General features: G+C 46.7%; 1 protein-coding gene across 1 annotated transcript in view; it reads right to left on the bottom strand.

Annotated features, from left to right (window-relative positions):
- The window catches only part of syt10 (synaptotagmin X), a 73,909-nt gene extending 58,696 nt beyond the window's left edge, over nt 1-15,213 (bottom strand). Inside the window, exon 1 of the mRNA XM_060839272.1 lies at nt 15,066-15,213. Coding sequence (XP_060695255.1) covers nt 15,066-15,213 — 148 coding nt within the window. The remainder of the gene's footprint in view (nt 1-15,065) is intronic.
- Nucleotides 15,214-15,551: the final 338 nt, after the last annotated feature.

Genomic DNA, 15,551 nt, shown 5'->3' with positions numbered 1-15,551 from the left:
ATTTAAAACATTACAAACTCAGCTCCCCTCTGCTCCCAAAATTAAAATGCACTTTGGCACTATATCCATCGACTCTTAAGATTTTCATTTACAAGGAAAGTGAGGAGAGTCAGATCTGCTTTGGGCCATTCAATAATACCAGTAGAGGCACAGGGCTGAATGGCCACCTTCTGTGCCACAACCTTCTATGGCTGTAATACAGTTTTATAGCTATTAGTCCTCAGTTAAACTGCCTCAACATTAAGTACTTGGAAATATTTGAGGTCCATTCTGCATCTGACGTGCACTACTGCTTATTCTAATATGGACATGAACAGAATTAGTTACACACCTCAAATAGCCCTTGAAATGAGTGGCCATTTCCAAAGGCAATTATGAGTAAACCACTTTGCTATGGGTCTGGCCAGTCCGAGTAAGGATAGCAGATTTCCCTTCTTAAAGAACATAAGACAACCAGATCAGTTTCTGCAATAATCACGTGCAGGTTCAGAGTTCCTTGAAAGTGGAGTCGCAGGTAGATAGAATAGTGAAGGCGGCACTTGGTATGCTTTCCGTTATTGGTCAGTGCATTGAGTATAGGACTTGGGAGGTCAATTTGCAGTTGTACAGGACATTGGTTAGACCACTTTTGGAATACTGTGTGCAGTTCTGGTCTCCCCTCTATCGGAAGATTTACAAGGATGTTGCCAGGATTGGAGGGTTTGAGCTATAGGGAGAGGCTGAATAGGCTAGGGCTGTTTTCCCTGGAGCATTGGCAGCTGAAGAGTGACCTTACAGAGGTTTATAAAATCATAAGGTCTTTTCCCTGGGGTGGAGGAATCCAGAACTAGAGGTTATAAGTTTAAGGTGGGAAGGGAAAGATATTAAAGGGAACTAAGTAGCAACCTTTTCACACAGAAGGTGGTGCGTGTATGGAATGAGCTGCCAGAGGAAGTGGTGGAGGCTGGTACAATTACAACATTTAAAAGACATCTGGAAGGATTTAGAGGGATAGGGACCTGGTGCTGGGAAATAGGAATAGATTAGGTTAGGATATCTGGTTGGAATGGACGAGTTGAATTGAAGGGTCTGTTTCCGTGCTGTATATCTCTATTACTCTATGACTTACCATCACGGAGCCCAGCTTTCATTCCAGATTTATATATTAAAATACCAGTGCACGTCAATCACAGAATGGATCTCAAATATTTCTAAATACTTAACACCGAGGCAGTTTCACAACTGAATTTAAGTTCCACCAGCTGCCACAGGAGGGCTTCCAAAACCAGGGGTCACTGGCTGAGGCCAAAAAGGACCGAGATATCTTCATTCAGAGGGGGTTAGCCCTGTGGAACTCTCTCTGCCATGGAAAGTGGCTGTGGCCAAATCTTTTGAGAGTTTTCAAGAAGGAGTTTGATATAGTTCCTAGAACCATAAGGATCAAAGATTATGGGAAGAAAGTTGGATGATTGGCCATGATCAGAACGAATGGTGGAGCAGGGCCGAATGGCCTAGTGCTTCTTCTATTTTCTATGTGTCTACGTTTGAACTGATTTCTCTGGAGCATTAGCATGTGCCTCTGGATTATTTGTTCAGTGAAATTACCACTTCTTCCGAAATGGAATATACCTTTCAGCACCTAAACAGACCACAGGCGATGCTCATTTTATTATTCTCTTAAGCTTAAGCTAATGGTTACAATATAGCTTTGTACACTGACTCCACTTATTTCAGCAGTCATCCCACAAGAATTGTGATACAAATTCATAGAATCAAATTTACTTTTCCAAGTCCATTTCACAGTCAGAGCTACAATTATCAATTTGCTCTAATATAGTAAGCCAGGCTAAGTGTACAGTCCAACAGAATCCTCCAAAAAATTTTCAGGAACAATGGCTTAATAATTGATAGATCTATCAGGAGTTTCCAAATGTTAAATTTGCAGCAATCCATAATTTAACATTCTGAGGTTAAGCAGAGATGTTTTCACATGGAGAGCTGCTGGAGTGCAGATTACATTGCCACAATGGGTAGTTGAGACAGCAACCACTGCATCACTCATAACAAATAAATATTTGAAGGTACTGCAGAACAAGGAGGCAGTAGTGTGGCAACAGGATTAGTTTAGCATTTCTCTCTGGTTCAGACACCATGGGCTAAATGGCTTCTGCTGCAAAATTCACAGGTCCCAAATGTAATTTTAACAAAAATAAACTCAATTTGTTCAGGAAGAATTTGACATCAGTGGCTAAAATGAACAGGAGCGTGTGGAAAATGCATGTCAGATGTACATTAGAGAATCTCACAGTACCGTTGAGTGCACTGAATGGCATCGTCTGTGATGGATCAATATTTAAATTATACATCTGAGCATACACACACTATGTCTGATATGGTATAACTTCGGACAAAGTGAGGACTGCAGATGCTGGAGATCAGAGTCGAGACTGTGGTGCTGGAAAAGCACAGCAGGTCAGGCAGCATTCGAGGAGCAGGAGAATTGACATTCCGGGCATAAGCCCTTCATCAGGTTCTCCTGAATATAGTGAAAATATCTAATGAAGGTTGCTGATACTCACTGATATGTAGATGGGTGTGTGAATATGGCTGTGTGAGTGCGTGTGAGAGAGTATGTGTGCGCAAATGTGGGTGTGTAAATGCGGGTGTGTTAGAAATGCAGTTCCCTTTAAGGTCCAACCAGAATAGCCCCAGAATTCTCACAGCAGATGATGCTCATTAGTCTTTGAATTGAACAGCTGGGCTCTGGAGGTGTTGGTTAGTTCAGCTGACTGGCCAGCTGGTTTATGATGCTGAGTGGTACAAACTGCATGGGCTCAATTCCTGGACTGGCTGATGGTACTATGAAAGTCTTGCTTTCTCAACCTTGCCCTATGACTGAGGTGGTTCTCTGGTTAAATAATCACCAGTTGTCTCTTGTATAACAGAGTGAGATGATGTTACCTTTACTGAGATACTCTGTGTATCATCCACTGCACTTGCCTTCTCATTTATTTTGTGCCCAGGAGATAGAGCTTATGGTGCTCACCAAAGGTATCACTGCTTTTCAAGAAAGGTGGGCACTGTAGAAGGTGGAGTGCCTTACCTCCCCTTCCAACTCCATTTTGATTGAGTCCCCTCCCTCTTTTCCTACCTCTCCCACACCTTTATGAGGCATTGCACATAATTTGATAAATCAGAAACAGTTTTTTTTAAACTCACTAATGGGCCATGGACATCGCTGGCTGGCCAGCATTTTGTTTCTTGTCTTCCAGTTGCCCTTGAGAAGGTGGTGGTGAGCTGCCTTTTTAAACCACTGCAGTCCGTGTGTTGTATGTTGACCCACAATGCACTAAGGGATGGAATTCCAGGCTATTGTCCCAGCGACAGTGAAAGAAGAGCGATATATTTCCAAATCGGGGTGGTGATGGCTTGGAGAGGGACTTGCAGGTGGTGGTTTTCCTATCTATCGGCTGCCCTTGATCTTCTAGGTGGAAGTGGTCATGGGTTTGGATGATGCTAGCTAAAGACCTTTGGTAAATTTCTGCCGTACACCTTGTAGATCGTAGCAGCAGTGTGTACTGAGTGTCAGTGGTGGATGGAGTGGATGTTTGTGGATATGATGCCAATCAAGAGGCTGCTCTGTCCTGGATAGTATCAAGCTTCATGAGTATTATTGGGGCAGAACCAATCCAGGCAAGTGGGGAGCATTCCATCACACTCCTAACTTATGCCTTGTAGATGGTGGACAGGCTTTGGGGAATCAGGAGCTGACTTAATTGCCTCAGTATTCACAGCCTCTGACTTGCTCTTGCAGCCACTGTGTTGATGTGATGAGTCCAGTTGAGTTTCTGGTCAGTGATAACCCCAAGGATGCTGATAGGGGGATTTAGTAATGGTAACACTATTGAATGTCAAGGGATGGTGGTTAGATTGTCTGTTATTGGAGATGGTCATTACCTGACATTTGTGTGGCATGAATAGTACTTGCCACTTGTTAACCCAAACCTGGATAGCGTCTAAACCTTGTTGTATTTGAACATGGACTGCTTCAGAATTGGAGAAGTCACAAATGGTGCTGAGGGTATTGGTTAGCTCAGTTGGCTGGATGGCTGGTTTGAGATGCAGACAGATAACAACAGCACGATGTTCAATTGTCACAGCAGCCTAAGTCACTATGAAGGCCCTCCCTTCTCAATCTCTCCTGAGGTTTTGATTGAAGCCTTCCCTCTTTCCCTATCAACACTGCCCCCCCCTCCCCCAATGGGTTGTTGGATTGCCCCGCTGTGCAGTGTTTGTCATTTGTTAATTGGGTGTTTAGATTAGATTACTTACAGTGTGGAAACAGGCCCTTCGGGCCCACACCGACCCGCCAAAGCGCGGCTCACACATACCCCTACATTTCCCCGTTACCTAACACTACGGGCAATTTAGCATGGCCAATTCACCTGACCTGCACATCTTTGGACTGTGGGAGGAAACCGGAGCACCCGGAAGAAACCCACGCAGACACAGGGAGAACATGCAAACTCCACACAGTTGCCTGAGGTGGGAATTGAATCCAGGTCTCTGGCGGTGTGAGGCAGCAGTGCTAACCACTGTGCCACCATGCCGCCCATAAATTGGTGCTGAGTCTATTTGAAAAGAGCTAGACTCTTTTTCCCTCGCGGGCAGTGTTCATAAGTTAGAGTTGGGTGAATTAATAAATTGTTTTCCTAATGACAGAATGGTCCCTCTGGGACTTCACTGATGATATTGTACGCAAAACAAGACCTGGGATTGATCACTGTTGGGTGGGGCCTGAACAACAAGACAGAGCTCTAACGCTCTGAAACAAGTTTGGAAATAAAGAATATTGGGGCAGAGAATGGACCTTGTAGAACAGACAAATCAAGAACAATTTTATAACTTTTACCAAGAGGAGATTGGAAATGTATCTGGTTCCACGTTGGGAGATTTATCAGCTATCAATGGTTGCGGTACAATGCTTAGCCGTTCTTAGGTCCTTTCCAAGCTATGTCATGGAACTTCACAGCACAGGAGGAGGCCATTGTAGTAAGATCATGTAAGGATTTGGTAATGGAAGGCAGTCATTACTGTTTACCAGGAGAAAGTGAGGACTGCAGATGCTGGAGATCAGAGTCAAGAGTGTGGTGCTGGAAAAGCACAGCAGGTCAGGCAGCATCCAAGGAGCAGGAGAATTGACATTTCGGGCATAAGCCCTTCATCAGGAATATGCCCGAAACATTGATTCTCCTGCTCCTCGGATGCTGCCTGACTTGCTGTGCTTTTCCAGCACCACACTCTCAATTACTGTTTACCAGACTGATACTCATATGTTGAATTAAGCAGCCAAATACCTTTGGAAAATTTACAAGTGTTTTATTGTCTGTCTCTGATTTAGCACAAGCCCCAGTTTCCACCTTTCCCTGCTGTACTCTTTCCTGTCCAGAAGCCGATCCTCCACTGAGGAAGAACACATCCATCAACAATTTATTAATTCACCCAACTCTGTAACTTATGAACACTGCCTGCGAGGGAAAAAGAGTCTAGCTCTTTTTAAATAGACTCAGCACCAATTAAACTAAACACCCAATTAACAAATGACAAACACTGCACAGCGGGGCAATCCGACAGCACAGTGGGGGAGGGGGCAGTGTTGATAGGGAAAGAGGGAAGGTTTCAATCAAAAGGGAGAAATATGTCCTCCATCTCTCACGGTGCCCACCTCTCTTGAAAGGCTTTAAGGATGACAATGGATATTGCACATTCTCTCTCCAGGGACACTCAGGCACAAATGAAGCAGGGGGAAGAGGAGGAATTACAACTCCCTCTACAGCCCGCTGCATTGAACCTATTCATAGCTACTTTAGTCAGGCTCAGGAGCAGCCACCCATTGAGGTCCTCTACACTGCCCAAAGACAGAAGCATGGGGCTGGTGTGTAACCAAAAGAACCAAAAAATATTTTTCAGAAAATTAAATGGGGACACCACCCACAACCAACATGGTCCATGGATTCCTCCACACCGCAAAATAAACAGCTGGAGTCAGTGAGCCACCTTAACCACATTGCAAAGGATTGCTACATGTAACACCTTCCAACCCCAGGACCCCAGTGGAAAGCAGGAGGACTCCTGTGTAGTCAGCCCACCACTGTTCAGCACCCGATGATACAATGGAATGCCAGGGCATATCCAAGGAGGATATAGTCCTTCAGGGGAGGCGATTACCTAGTGGTATTATCACTGGACTGTGAATTCAGAGATCCAGGTCATGTTCTGGGGACCTGGGTTCAAATCCCGTCACAACAGATGGTGGAATTTGAATTCAATAAATATCTGAAATTAAGAGTCTAATGATGACCGTGACTCAATTGTCGGAAAAACCCATCTGGGAAGGGGAACTGCATCCTCACCTGTTCTGGCCTACATGTGACTCCACACCCACAGCAATGTGGTTGATTCTTAACTGCCCTCTGGGCAATTAGGGATGGGTAATAAATGCTGGCCCAGCCAGCCGCGTCCTCATCCTGTGAATGAATAAAGGAATCAAAGTCTATCTCCTCTCAAAGAACTCTGGGATTGTTCTGGTCGACTCTGAAAGGGATCTGCATTACATTCAAACACACACATCAGTGATTTTCAATGACGTTCACTAAGTATCTACACTACTTACAGGAGAAGATTCAAAGAGGAAATCTCCCTCCATACTTGGATCCCACCTTAATGAGATCTTACATGATGATATAGCTCTTTATGTATGTGTTTGGTCGCTATCTCCAGAATAAAAATATAGCTAATCTTTTACTCTATCTTTCATTGGTCCATCCTGTCTGGTCACGGCTTTGAAAAAGCTGCTACCTAAATTAATCCCACTCTCACTTCTTTCCTCTTAGTCCCGCTGTAGTCTTCACTTCTTGCATTTCTCTAATTTCCATTTTAAAAGTTCTTGTTAAATCTCCTTCCATGTACTCTTTCACAGTGTATTCTAGATCATAACAACCTGTTCACCATAAATCTGTGTCCCTCTGATTATCGTCCTTCCTGCCTTTGGAAGGAGTTCCCCCATCTTCACTCTGTCCAAACCTTTCATTCTGATCATCTCCATTCTCTTCCCTGCCCTCAAGATTCTCAGATTCAGCAGTTGAAGAAACTTAGTCACTCCTCCCTGATACCAGTCTTGTAAATCTCTTCTGCACACCCTGTAAGGCTGTGGTGATTCTCTCTGGCTCTCACTCTCTCTGGTGCCCTTTCCAGTGGACAGTGACCACCTTCCCTCTAGCTGCCTGGACTTCCTGAAGGACCTCAGTAAGAATGCATGATGGACAAGAGAGTGGACGGAGTTAGACTGACACCAAGATGCATTAGCCTCAGAGCTCAGAGTGTGTCGCTTGGAAAGCGCAGCAGGTCAGGCAGCATCCGAGGAGCAGGAGAATCGATGTTTCAGGCAAAAGCCCTTCCTCAGGAATGACCAATGCCTGAAACATCGATTCTCCTACTCCTCAGATGCTGCCTGATTTGCTATGCTTTCCCAGCAACACACTCTCGACTTCGATCTCCAGCATCTGCAGTTCTCACTTTCTCCTAAGCCTCAGAGCTCGACAGAGGTCAAGAACATTGAGAAGCATTTCCTCACACAGAGGGTGAAACAGAAATTCTTCCCCTCTGTCCAAAATAGCTGCTGACATTGTAGGTCAATGGTGCCCTTGACAATGGAGATAGATTGTTAATAAGAACAAAATATTGTGGATGTTGGAAATCTGAAATAAAAACAGAAAATGATGGGGGAAACTCAGCAAGTCTGGCAGCATCTCTGGACAGAGAAACAGAGTTAATGTTTCAAGTTGATTCTTTTCGAAAAGTGGATAGAAAGGCAAGGGGATTAACCAGTATGCAGCTAAGTGGAGTTAAGGTACAGATCAACTGTGACCTTACTGAATGTGCGAAAGATTGAATATCTTCCCCTATTCTTATGTTTCACATGTTTGCAAAGTAATTATACCTGCATTCTATAAGAGACATTTCCTGCTGAAATAAGTACCCGAATCTGAAACATCACCACCGACACAACATTAGCCAATTGTACAATGATCTGCAGACTAGTCAGCCCAGTTTGAGACCAGATCTTTATCATTCTGCCATGAAATGTCGGTGTTGCTGGCTGGTCCAGCTCTTATTGCCCATTCCTAATTACCCTTCCGAAAGTGGTAGTGAAAGCTCTTCTTAAACACTTTAGTCTATTTGCTGAAGGTACACATACAATGTTGTCAGGGATGGAATTCCAAGACTTGAACCCCGTGACAATGAAGGAATGATATAGAGTCATAGATTCAAAGAGATATACAGCACAGAAACAGACCCTTTGACCCAAATCATATCCTACCAGATAACCTAAATTAATCTAGTTCCATTTGCCAGCACTTGGCCCATATCACTCTAAACCTTCCTATTCATATACCTATCAAGATGCCTTTTAAATGCTGTAATTGCACCAGCCTCCACCACTTCCTCTGGCAGCTCATTCCATACACACACCATCCTCTGCATGAAAACGTTGCCCCTTAGATCCCTTATAAATCATTCTCTTCTCACCTTAAACCTTAGCTGTCTAGTTCTGGACACCCCCACCCCAATGAAAAGACCTTGACTATTTATCCTATCCATGCTCCTCATGATTTTATAAACCTCTGTAAGGTCACCCCTAAACACCCGACGCTCCAGGGAAAACAGCCCTCAGCCTCTCGCTATGAAGCGATAGACTTCCAAGTAGGATAATGCAGAAGAGATTTTACAAATGGGAGTGTTCCTATGCATCCTTGTCTTTCTGGAGCTGGAGGCAATCAGTTTGGAAATTGCTGCTGAAGGTGAATTTCTGTGACGTATCTTGTATATGAGCATCAGTGAGGGAGGCAGTGAGTGTTGAATGTGATGCACGAGAGGCCAATCAAGAGGTTGCTCTGTCCTGGATAGTATTTAGCTTCATCAGTCTGGTTGGGCTGCACTCATCCAGGCAAGTGGAGAGTATTCCATCACACTTTCCTGACCTGTGCCTTGCCAACAGTGGACAGGCTTTGAGAAGACAGAAGGTGAGTTACTTGCTGTAGAATTGTCAGCTGACTTGTTTCTGTTGCCATAGTATTTGGGCCAGTTTTTGTTATACACAACAAACCATTAAATGTTATTCAGTTAATTCTGAATAAAATAACTGGTGGATTCATCTCAATTTTAAAATTATGACTTCTCAGAATAAATCTTTTTTAAAATGTGACATTGTTAAAGTACTAATGCAGCAAAAGTCATAAGACAGTAAACAGTCTCGGAGGTAAAAACAATGACTGCAGATGCTGGAAACCAGATTCTGGATTAGTGGTGCTGGAAGAGCACAGCAGTTCAGGCAGCACCCGACGAGCAGTAAAATCGATGTTTCGGGCAAAAGCCTTTAATCAGGAATAAAGGCAGTGAGCCTGAAGCGTGGAGAGATAAGCTACAGGAGGGTGTGGGGGGGAGAAAGTAGCATAGAGTACAATATGTGAGTGGGGGAGGGGATGAAGGTGATAGGTCAGAGAGGAGAGGGTGGAGTGGATAGGTGGAAAAGGAGATAGGCAGGTCGGACAAGTCCAGACAAGTCATGGGGACAGTGCTGAGCTGGAAGTTTGAAACTAGGGTGAGGTGGGGGAAGGGGAAATGAGGAAACTGTTGAAGTCCACATTGATGCCCTGGGGTCGAAGTGTTCCAAGGCGGAAGATGAGGCGTTCTTTCTCCAGGCGTCTGGTGGTGAGGGAGCGGTGGTGAAGGAGGCCCAGGACCTCCATGTCCTCGGCAGAGTGGGAGGGGGAGTTGAAATGTTGGGCCACGGGGCAGTGTGGTTGATTGGTGCGGGTGTCCCGGAGATGTTCCCTAAAGCGCTCTGCTAGGAGGCGCCCAGTCTCCCCAATGTAGAGGAGACCACATCGGGAGCAACGGATACAATAAATGATATTAGTGGATGTGCAGGTAAAACTTTGATGAATGTGGAAGGCTCCTTTAGGGCCTTGGGTAGAGGTGAGGGAGGAGGTGTGGGTGCAGGTTTTACAGTTCCTGCGGTGGCAGGGGAAAATGCCAGGATGGGAGGGTGGGTTGTAGGGGGGCATGGACCTGACCAGGTAGTCACGGAGAGAACGGTCTTTGCGGAAGGCGGAAAGGGGTGGGCAAATATATCCCTGGTGATGGGATCTTTTTGGAGTTGGTGGAAATGTCGGAGGATGATTTGGTTTATGTGAAGGTTTGTAGGGTGGAAGATGAGCACCAGGGGTGTTCTGTCCTTGTTATGGTTGGAGGGGTGCGGTCTGAGGGCGGGGAGGTGCGGGATGTGGACGAGATGCATTGGAGGGCATCTTTAACCACATGGGAAGAGAAATTGCGGTCTCTAAAGAAGGAGGCCATCAAACCATCATCTCCCAGATCATACAGAACCTCATTACCTCAGGAGATCTCCCACCCACAGCTTCCAACCTCATAGTCCGGGAACCCCGCACTGCCCGGTTCTACCTCCTTCCCAAGATCCACAGGCCTGACCACCCTGGCCAACCCATTGTCTCAGCATGCTCCTGCCTCAATGAATTCATCTCTACCTATCTCAACACTGTCCTATCCCCCCTAGTCCAGGACCTCCCCACATACGTTCGAGACACCACCCATGCCCTCCACCTCCTCCAAGACTTCCGTTTCCCCGGCCCCCAACGCCTCATCTTCACCATGGATATCCAATCCCTCTACACTTCCATCCGCCATGACCAGGGCCTCCAAGCCCTCCGTTTTTCTTCTCCAGACATCCCCAACAGTACCCTTCCACCGACACTCTCATTCGTTTGGCCGAACTGGTCCTCACCCTTAACAATTTCTCCTTTGAATCCTCCCACTTCCTCCAGACCAAAGGAGTAGCCATGGGCACACGTATGGGCCCCAGCTATGCCTGTCTCTTTGTTGGTTAAGTAGAACAGTTGATCTTCCATAACTACACCGGCACCACTCCCCACCTCTTCCTCTGCCACATTGATGACTGCATTGGCGCCACCTCATGCTCCCGCGAGGAAGTTGAGCAATTCATCAACTTCAACACATTCCACCCTGACCTTAAATTTACCTGGACCATCTCTGACACCTCCCTCCCCTTCCTGGACCTCTCCATCTCCATTAATGATGACCGACTTGAGACTGACAATTTTTACAAACCCACCGACTCCCACAGCTGCCTGGATTACACCTCTACCCACCCTACCTCCTGCAAAAATGCCATCCCGTATTCCCAATTCCTCCGCCTCCACCGTATCTGCTCCCAGGAGGACCAGTTCCACCACAGAACACACCAGATGGCCTCCTTCTTTAGAGACCGCAATTTCCCTTCCCACGTGGTTAAAGATGCCCTCCAATGCATCTCAGTTGAAAATGTGTTGCTGGTTAGAGCACAGCAGGTCAGGCAGCATCCAAGGAATAGGAAATTCGACGTTTCGGGCACAAGCCCTTCATCAGGAATGAGAAGAGAGTGCCAAGCAGGCTAAGATAAAAGGTAGGGAGGAGCGATGGAGATGTGATAGGTGGAAGGAGGTCTGAAGAGTTTCTGTGCAGAGGAGATGACCTGGGGGGTGCAGTGAGAGAGAGACTCACTGAAATCCTTGTAGAGGGAGGAAGAGAGCTTCTTCAAGGAAGGCATCCAATGCATCTCGTCCACATCCCGCACCACCGCCCTCAGACCTGACTCCTCCAACTGTAACAAGGACAGAACGCCCCTGGTGCTCAACTTCCACCCTACAAACCTTCACATAAACCAAATCATCCACCTCCAAAAAGACCCCACCACCAGGGGTATATTTCCCTCCCCACCCCTTTCCACCTTCTGCAAAGACCATTCCGTCTGTGACTACCTGGTCAGGTCCATGCCCCCCCCCCCACCCCACGACCCACCCTCCCATCCTGGCACTTTCCCCTGCCACCGCAGGAACCGTAAAACCTGTGCCCACACCTCCTCCCTCACCTCTATCCAAGGCCCTAAAGGAGCCTTCCACATCCATCAAGGTTTTACCTGCACATCCACTAATATCATTTATTGTATCCGTTGCTCCCGATGCGGTCTCCTCTACATTGGGGAGACTGGGCGCCTCCTAGCAGAGCGCTTTAGGGAACATCTCCGGGACACCCGCACCAATCAACCACACTGCCCCGTGGCCCAACATTTCAACTCCCCCTCCCACTCCCATGGAGGTCCTGGGCCTCCTTCACCGCCGCTCCCTCACCACCAGACGCCTGGAGAAAGAACGCCTCATCTTCCGCCTTGGAACACTTCAACCCCAGGGCATCAATGTGGACTTCAACAGTTTCCTCATTTCCCCTTCCCCCACCTCACTCTAGTTCCAAACTTCCAACTCAGCACTGTCCCCATGACTTGTCCGGACTTGTCCTACCTGCTATCTCCTTTTCCACCTATCCACTCCACCCTCTCCTCCCTGACCTTCATCCCCTCCCCCACTCACCTATTGCACTCTATGCTACTTTCTTCCCACCCCCACCCTCCTCTAGCTTATCTCTCCACGCTGCAGGCTCACTGCCCTTATTCCTGATGAAGGGCTTTTGCCCAAAATGTCGATTTCGCTGCTCCTTGGATGCTGCCTGAACTGCTGTGCTCTTCCAGTACCACTAATCCCGTAAACAGTCTCTGTCTTAGTCAGTAGCACTCTCATTTCCAAGTAAGAAGATCAAAAGAGGGTGGCACAGTAGCTCAGTGGTTAGCACTGCGGCCTCACACCACCAGGGACCAGGATTTGATCCCAGCCTTGGGTGACGTTCTGTCTGGAGTTTGTACATTCCTCTGTGTCTGCATGAGTTTCCTCCCACAATCCAAAGATGGGCAGATTAGGTGAATTGGCTATGCTAAATTGCCCAGTGTTCAGGGATGTGTAGCTTAGGTGCATTAGTCAGGGGCTAAATTTAGGGGAAGGCGTCTGGGTGGGCTATCCTTTGACGTGTCAGTGTGGACTTGTTGGGCTGAAAGGCCTGTTTCCACACTATAAGGATACTAATTCTAAAAGAAGTTTATGTCCTAGAGATTTCTGACAATAATCTAGGCCGAGACTCCAATGCAGGGCTGAGAGGCTGCTGCACTGATGGGGGGGGGCTGTCTATTGGACTTGTTGGTATATCACAGCCCTTTTACTGCATTATCAGGTGGGTGTAACTATTCTGTGATACTATTTGAAGAAAAGGTTGCAGGACTTATTCCTGGAAATGGCCGTCAGTCAGGGTCATTGAAACAGATTATCTGGTCATTATCTACTTTTTGTTTGTGAGATCCAGCATCCAATCAACACTTGCTGCATAATAAAAACAACAGCAACAACTGATGGAGAATGTGTTTGGACATCTTGAGGGTATGAACACTGCATGTAACTTATTGGCTATTCAGTCCAATGGATTGATGCTAGCATTTTTGAGGCACAAAGTGCTATATCAAACCAACTTCTTCCTTTCTATCTAATGACTGACTGCTTTCAAATAAGGCTGATTTTTCTAGGCTTTCTGGAAGTGTATTCAACCACAACCCTGCAGCATTCGAAGTAATACCATTACAGTTAAATGTACCAGAAAGACACAGCATGTGCAGATTCTGAAAGCACTGAAATAATAATTAGAAAATCATTGAAATGGTAATTATGCGCAACTTTGGATCAATTTATTGAATAAAGATGTTTACAATTAATGATTGTTTGTGTCCTACTAAATGTGCTTTTGACATATACATAACTGTTAAAATAAAGTGAAAAAATCCAGAAATTATGATTATTAATACTTTGTCTATGATTCTATGACTATTCCAGTCATATCTCACAGTTGATGTGTTTAAGGTGACTGAGATGCATTTAACAACATTTTCACAAGAAATATCGGAAATATCACACAGAGATAAAGTTTAAACAATAATGAGAGAGATACATAGAGAAATGAAATAAAATTCAGAGAGAGTGCGAGGAATAAATAGGAGAGAAAGGAGTTATAGGGGGATGAAAATTAGGCGAACGCTCGGAGCTAAAACAATGAATGAAATTCTCTCAGACTGATTTGTGAATGAGAACCAGGCAGGGAGCTGGGAGCAAAAGGAGGCAGTTAGAAGAGTCAGGGTTAGAAATTCCAGGATAGCTTCAAGGACAGATATCTGGGAAAGAGACTGTGTTCCGCAGTTGACACGTGCTAGCCGCTCAGTGGAATCAAAATATATTCAATCCAGATTCAGTGGTTAATATATTATTTCTGGTTAGCACTTCACAACCACCTGCCCTCGGTGTATTTGGTATTTTTATCTTTATCCAATTCTACAAATGCACTTTAATTATTAATTCTCCTTCACGTACACGCCCAAAACCCCCATGCAACATTCGCAGCAAGTTGTTTTCTGTTCTGTTCTGAATGTTTACCTGACTTCGGCTGCCTATTTAAGGAGCGTATTCCTGGGCTGAGTTTTTGCAAACCCAGTGGAGGAGTCCCAGACAAGCAGCTCCCCAACCTTGCTCATTCCAGCCCGAGCAACAAGTGGACTGCTCCAGTACACTCTGCCGGCATTCCCCCCCATATCCCACCTAACCATTCTCATCCTCAACGCTCCGACTGAGCTCCAGATTCATCTTTTTCCACAATCTATCCCCATTCGCCACCCATTCTTTCCTCTTTTCCTCCCAATGCCATCTTCCCCCCCGGCCCATCTCCCCTCTTTCCTGTCCAACTCAGTGTACTCATCTCTGTCTTGATCTTATCCTGGTGCCTTCTTCCCTCCCTCTTTCCCACACTCTTCCCTATCTCTTCCTCTCCTGATATTCCTTCCCCCAATCTTGTTCTCTTCCCTCTCTCCCCTGCCTCATTGTCTCTCTCTTCCCTTCTCCCCACACTCTTCCCCTCTCTCCCTCTCCCCCCTCTCTTCCTCTCTCCCTCCATTCTTCCCCTATCCCTCCTTCCCCACATTCTCTCCTCCTCTCCCTCTCTCCCCACACTCTTCCCCTCTCCCTCCACTCTTCCCCTCTCCCTCCCTCTCTCCCCCATCCCTCCTTCCCCACATTCTCCCCGGTTACCTGCTCCGCTGATTCCGCTCTTCCTGCGCTCTCCGCTGAAGATAAATTCGTAACATTTCTTCTGCTCCACCAGCCCCCTGAAGCAGAGCTCAGTCACGATGTGGAGAGCTTTCTCGCACAGGCTGATGCCGTCCTGTTGGCCGCTCATCTCTGCTGAGCCATTCTCAGGGGGTGCGGGGCTGGAGCGGGCTCGGTTCTCCCCCCCCCCCCCTGCTCGCCGCCCTCCCTGCGCCCAGGAGCCGGGGCGCTCTGCGCTCTCAGGCCGCTGCACAGTGAGGGAGAAGCGGCAGCTGGGCGCTGGGCTGCTCTGTCCGGCTGGGATCCCTCGGTGCCTCTGTCACTCACTCACTCCCTCAGACTCGCCGCCTGTCCAACAGGTAGCAGGACGAGGCGAGCTAACAGTCCCTAGCTATCAGACTGCAGTAGGCATCACACCACACAGCAGGAGCTGGATCAGGCGACAAGTTTCCAGTTCCCAGTCACACT

The sequence above is a fragment of the Hemiscyllium ocellatum genome, chromosome 19 (assembly GCF_020745735.1).
Source record: "Hemiscyllium ocellatum isolate sHemOce1 chromosome 19, sHemOce1.pat.X.cur, whole genome shotgun sequence".
Taxonomy (NCBI): domain Eukaryota; kingdom Metazoa; phylum Chordata; class Chondrichthyes; order Orectolobiformes; family Hemiscylliidae; genus Hemiscyllium; species Hemiscyllium ocellatum.
This window is presented reverse-complemented; position numbering and strand designations above follow the sequence as displayed.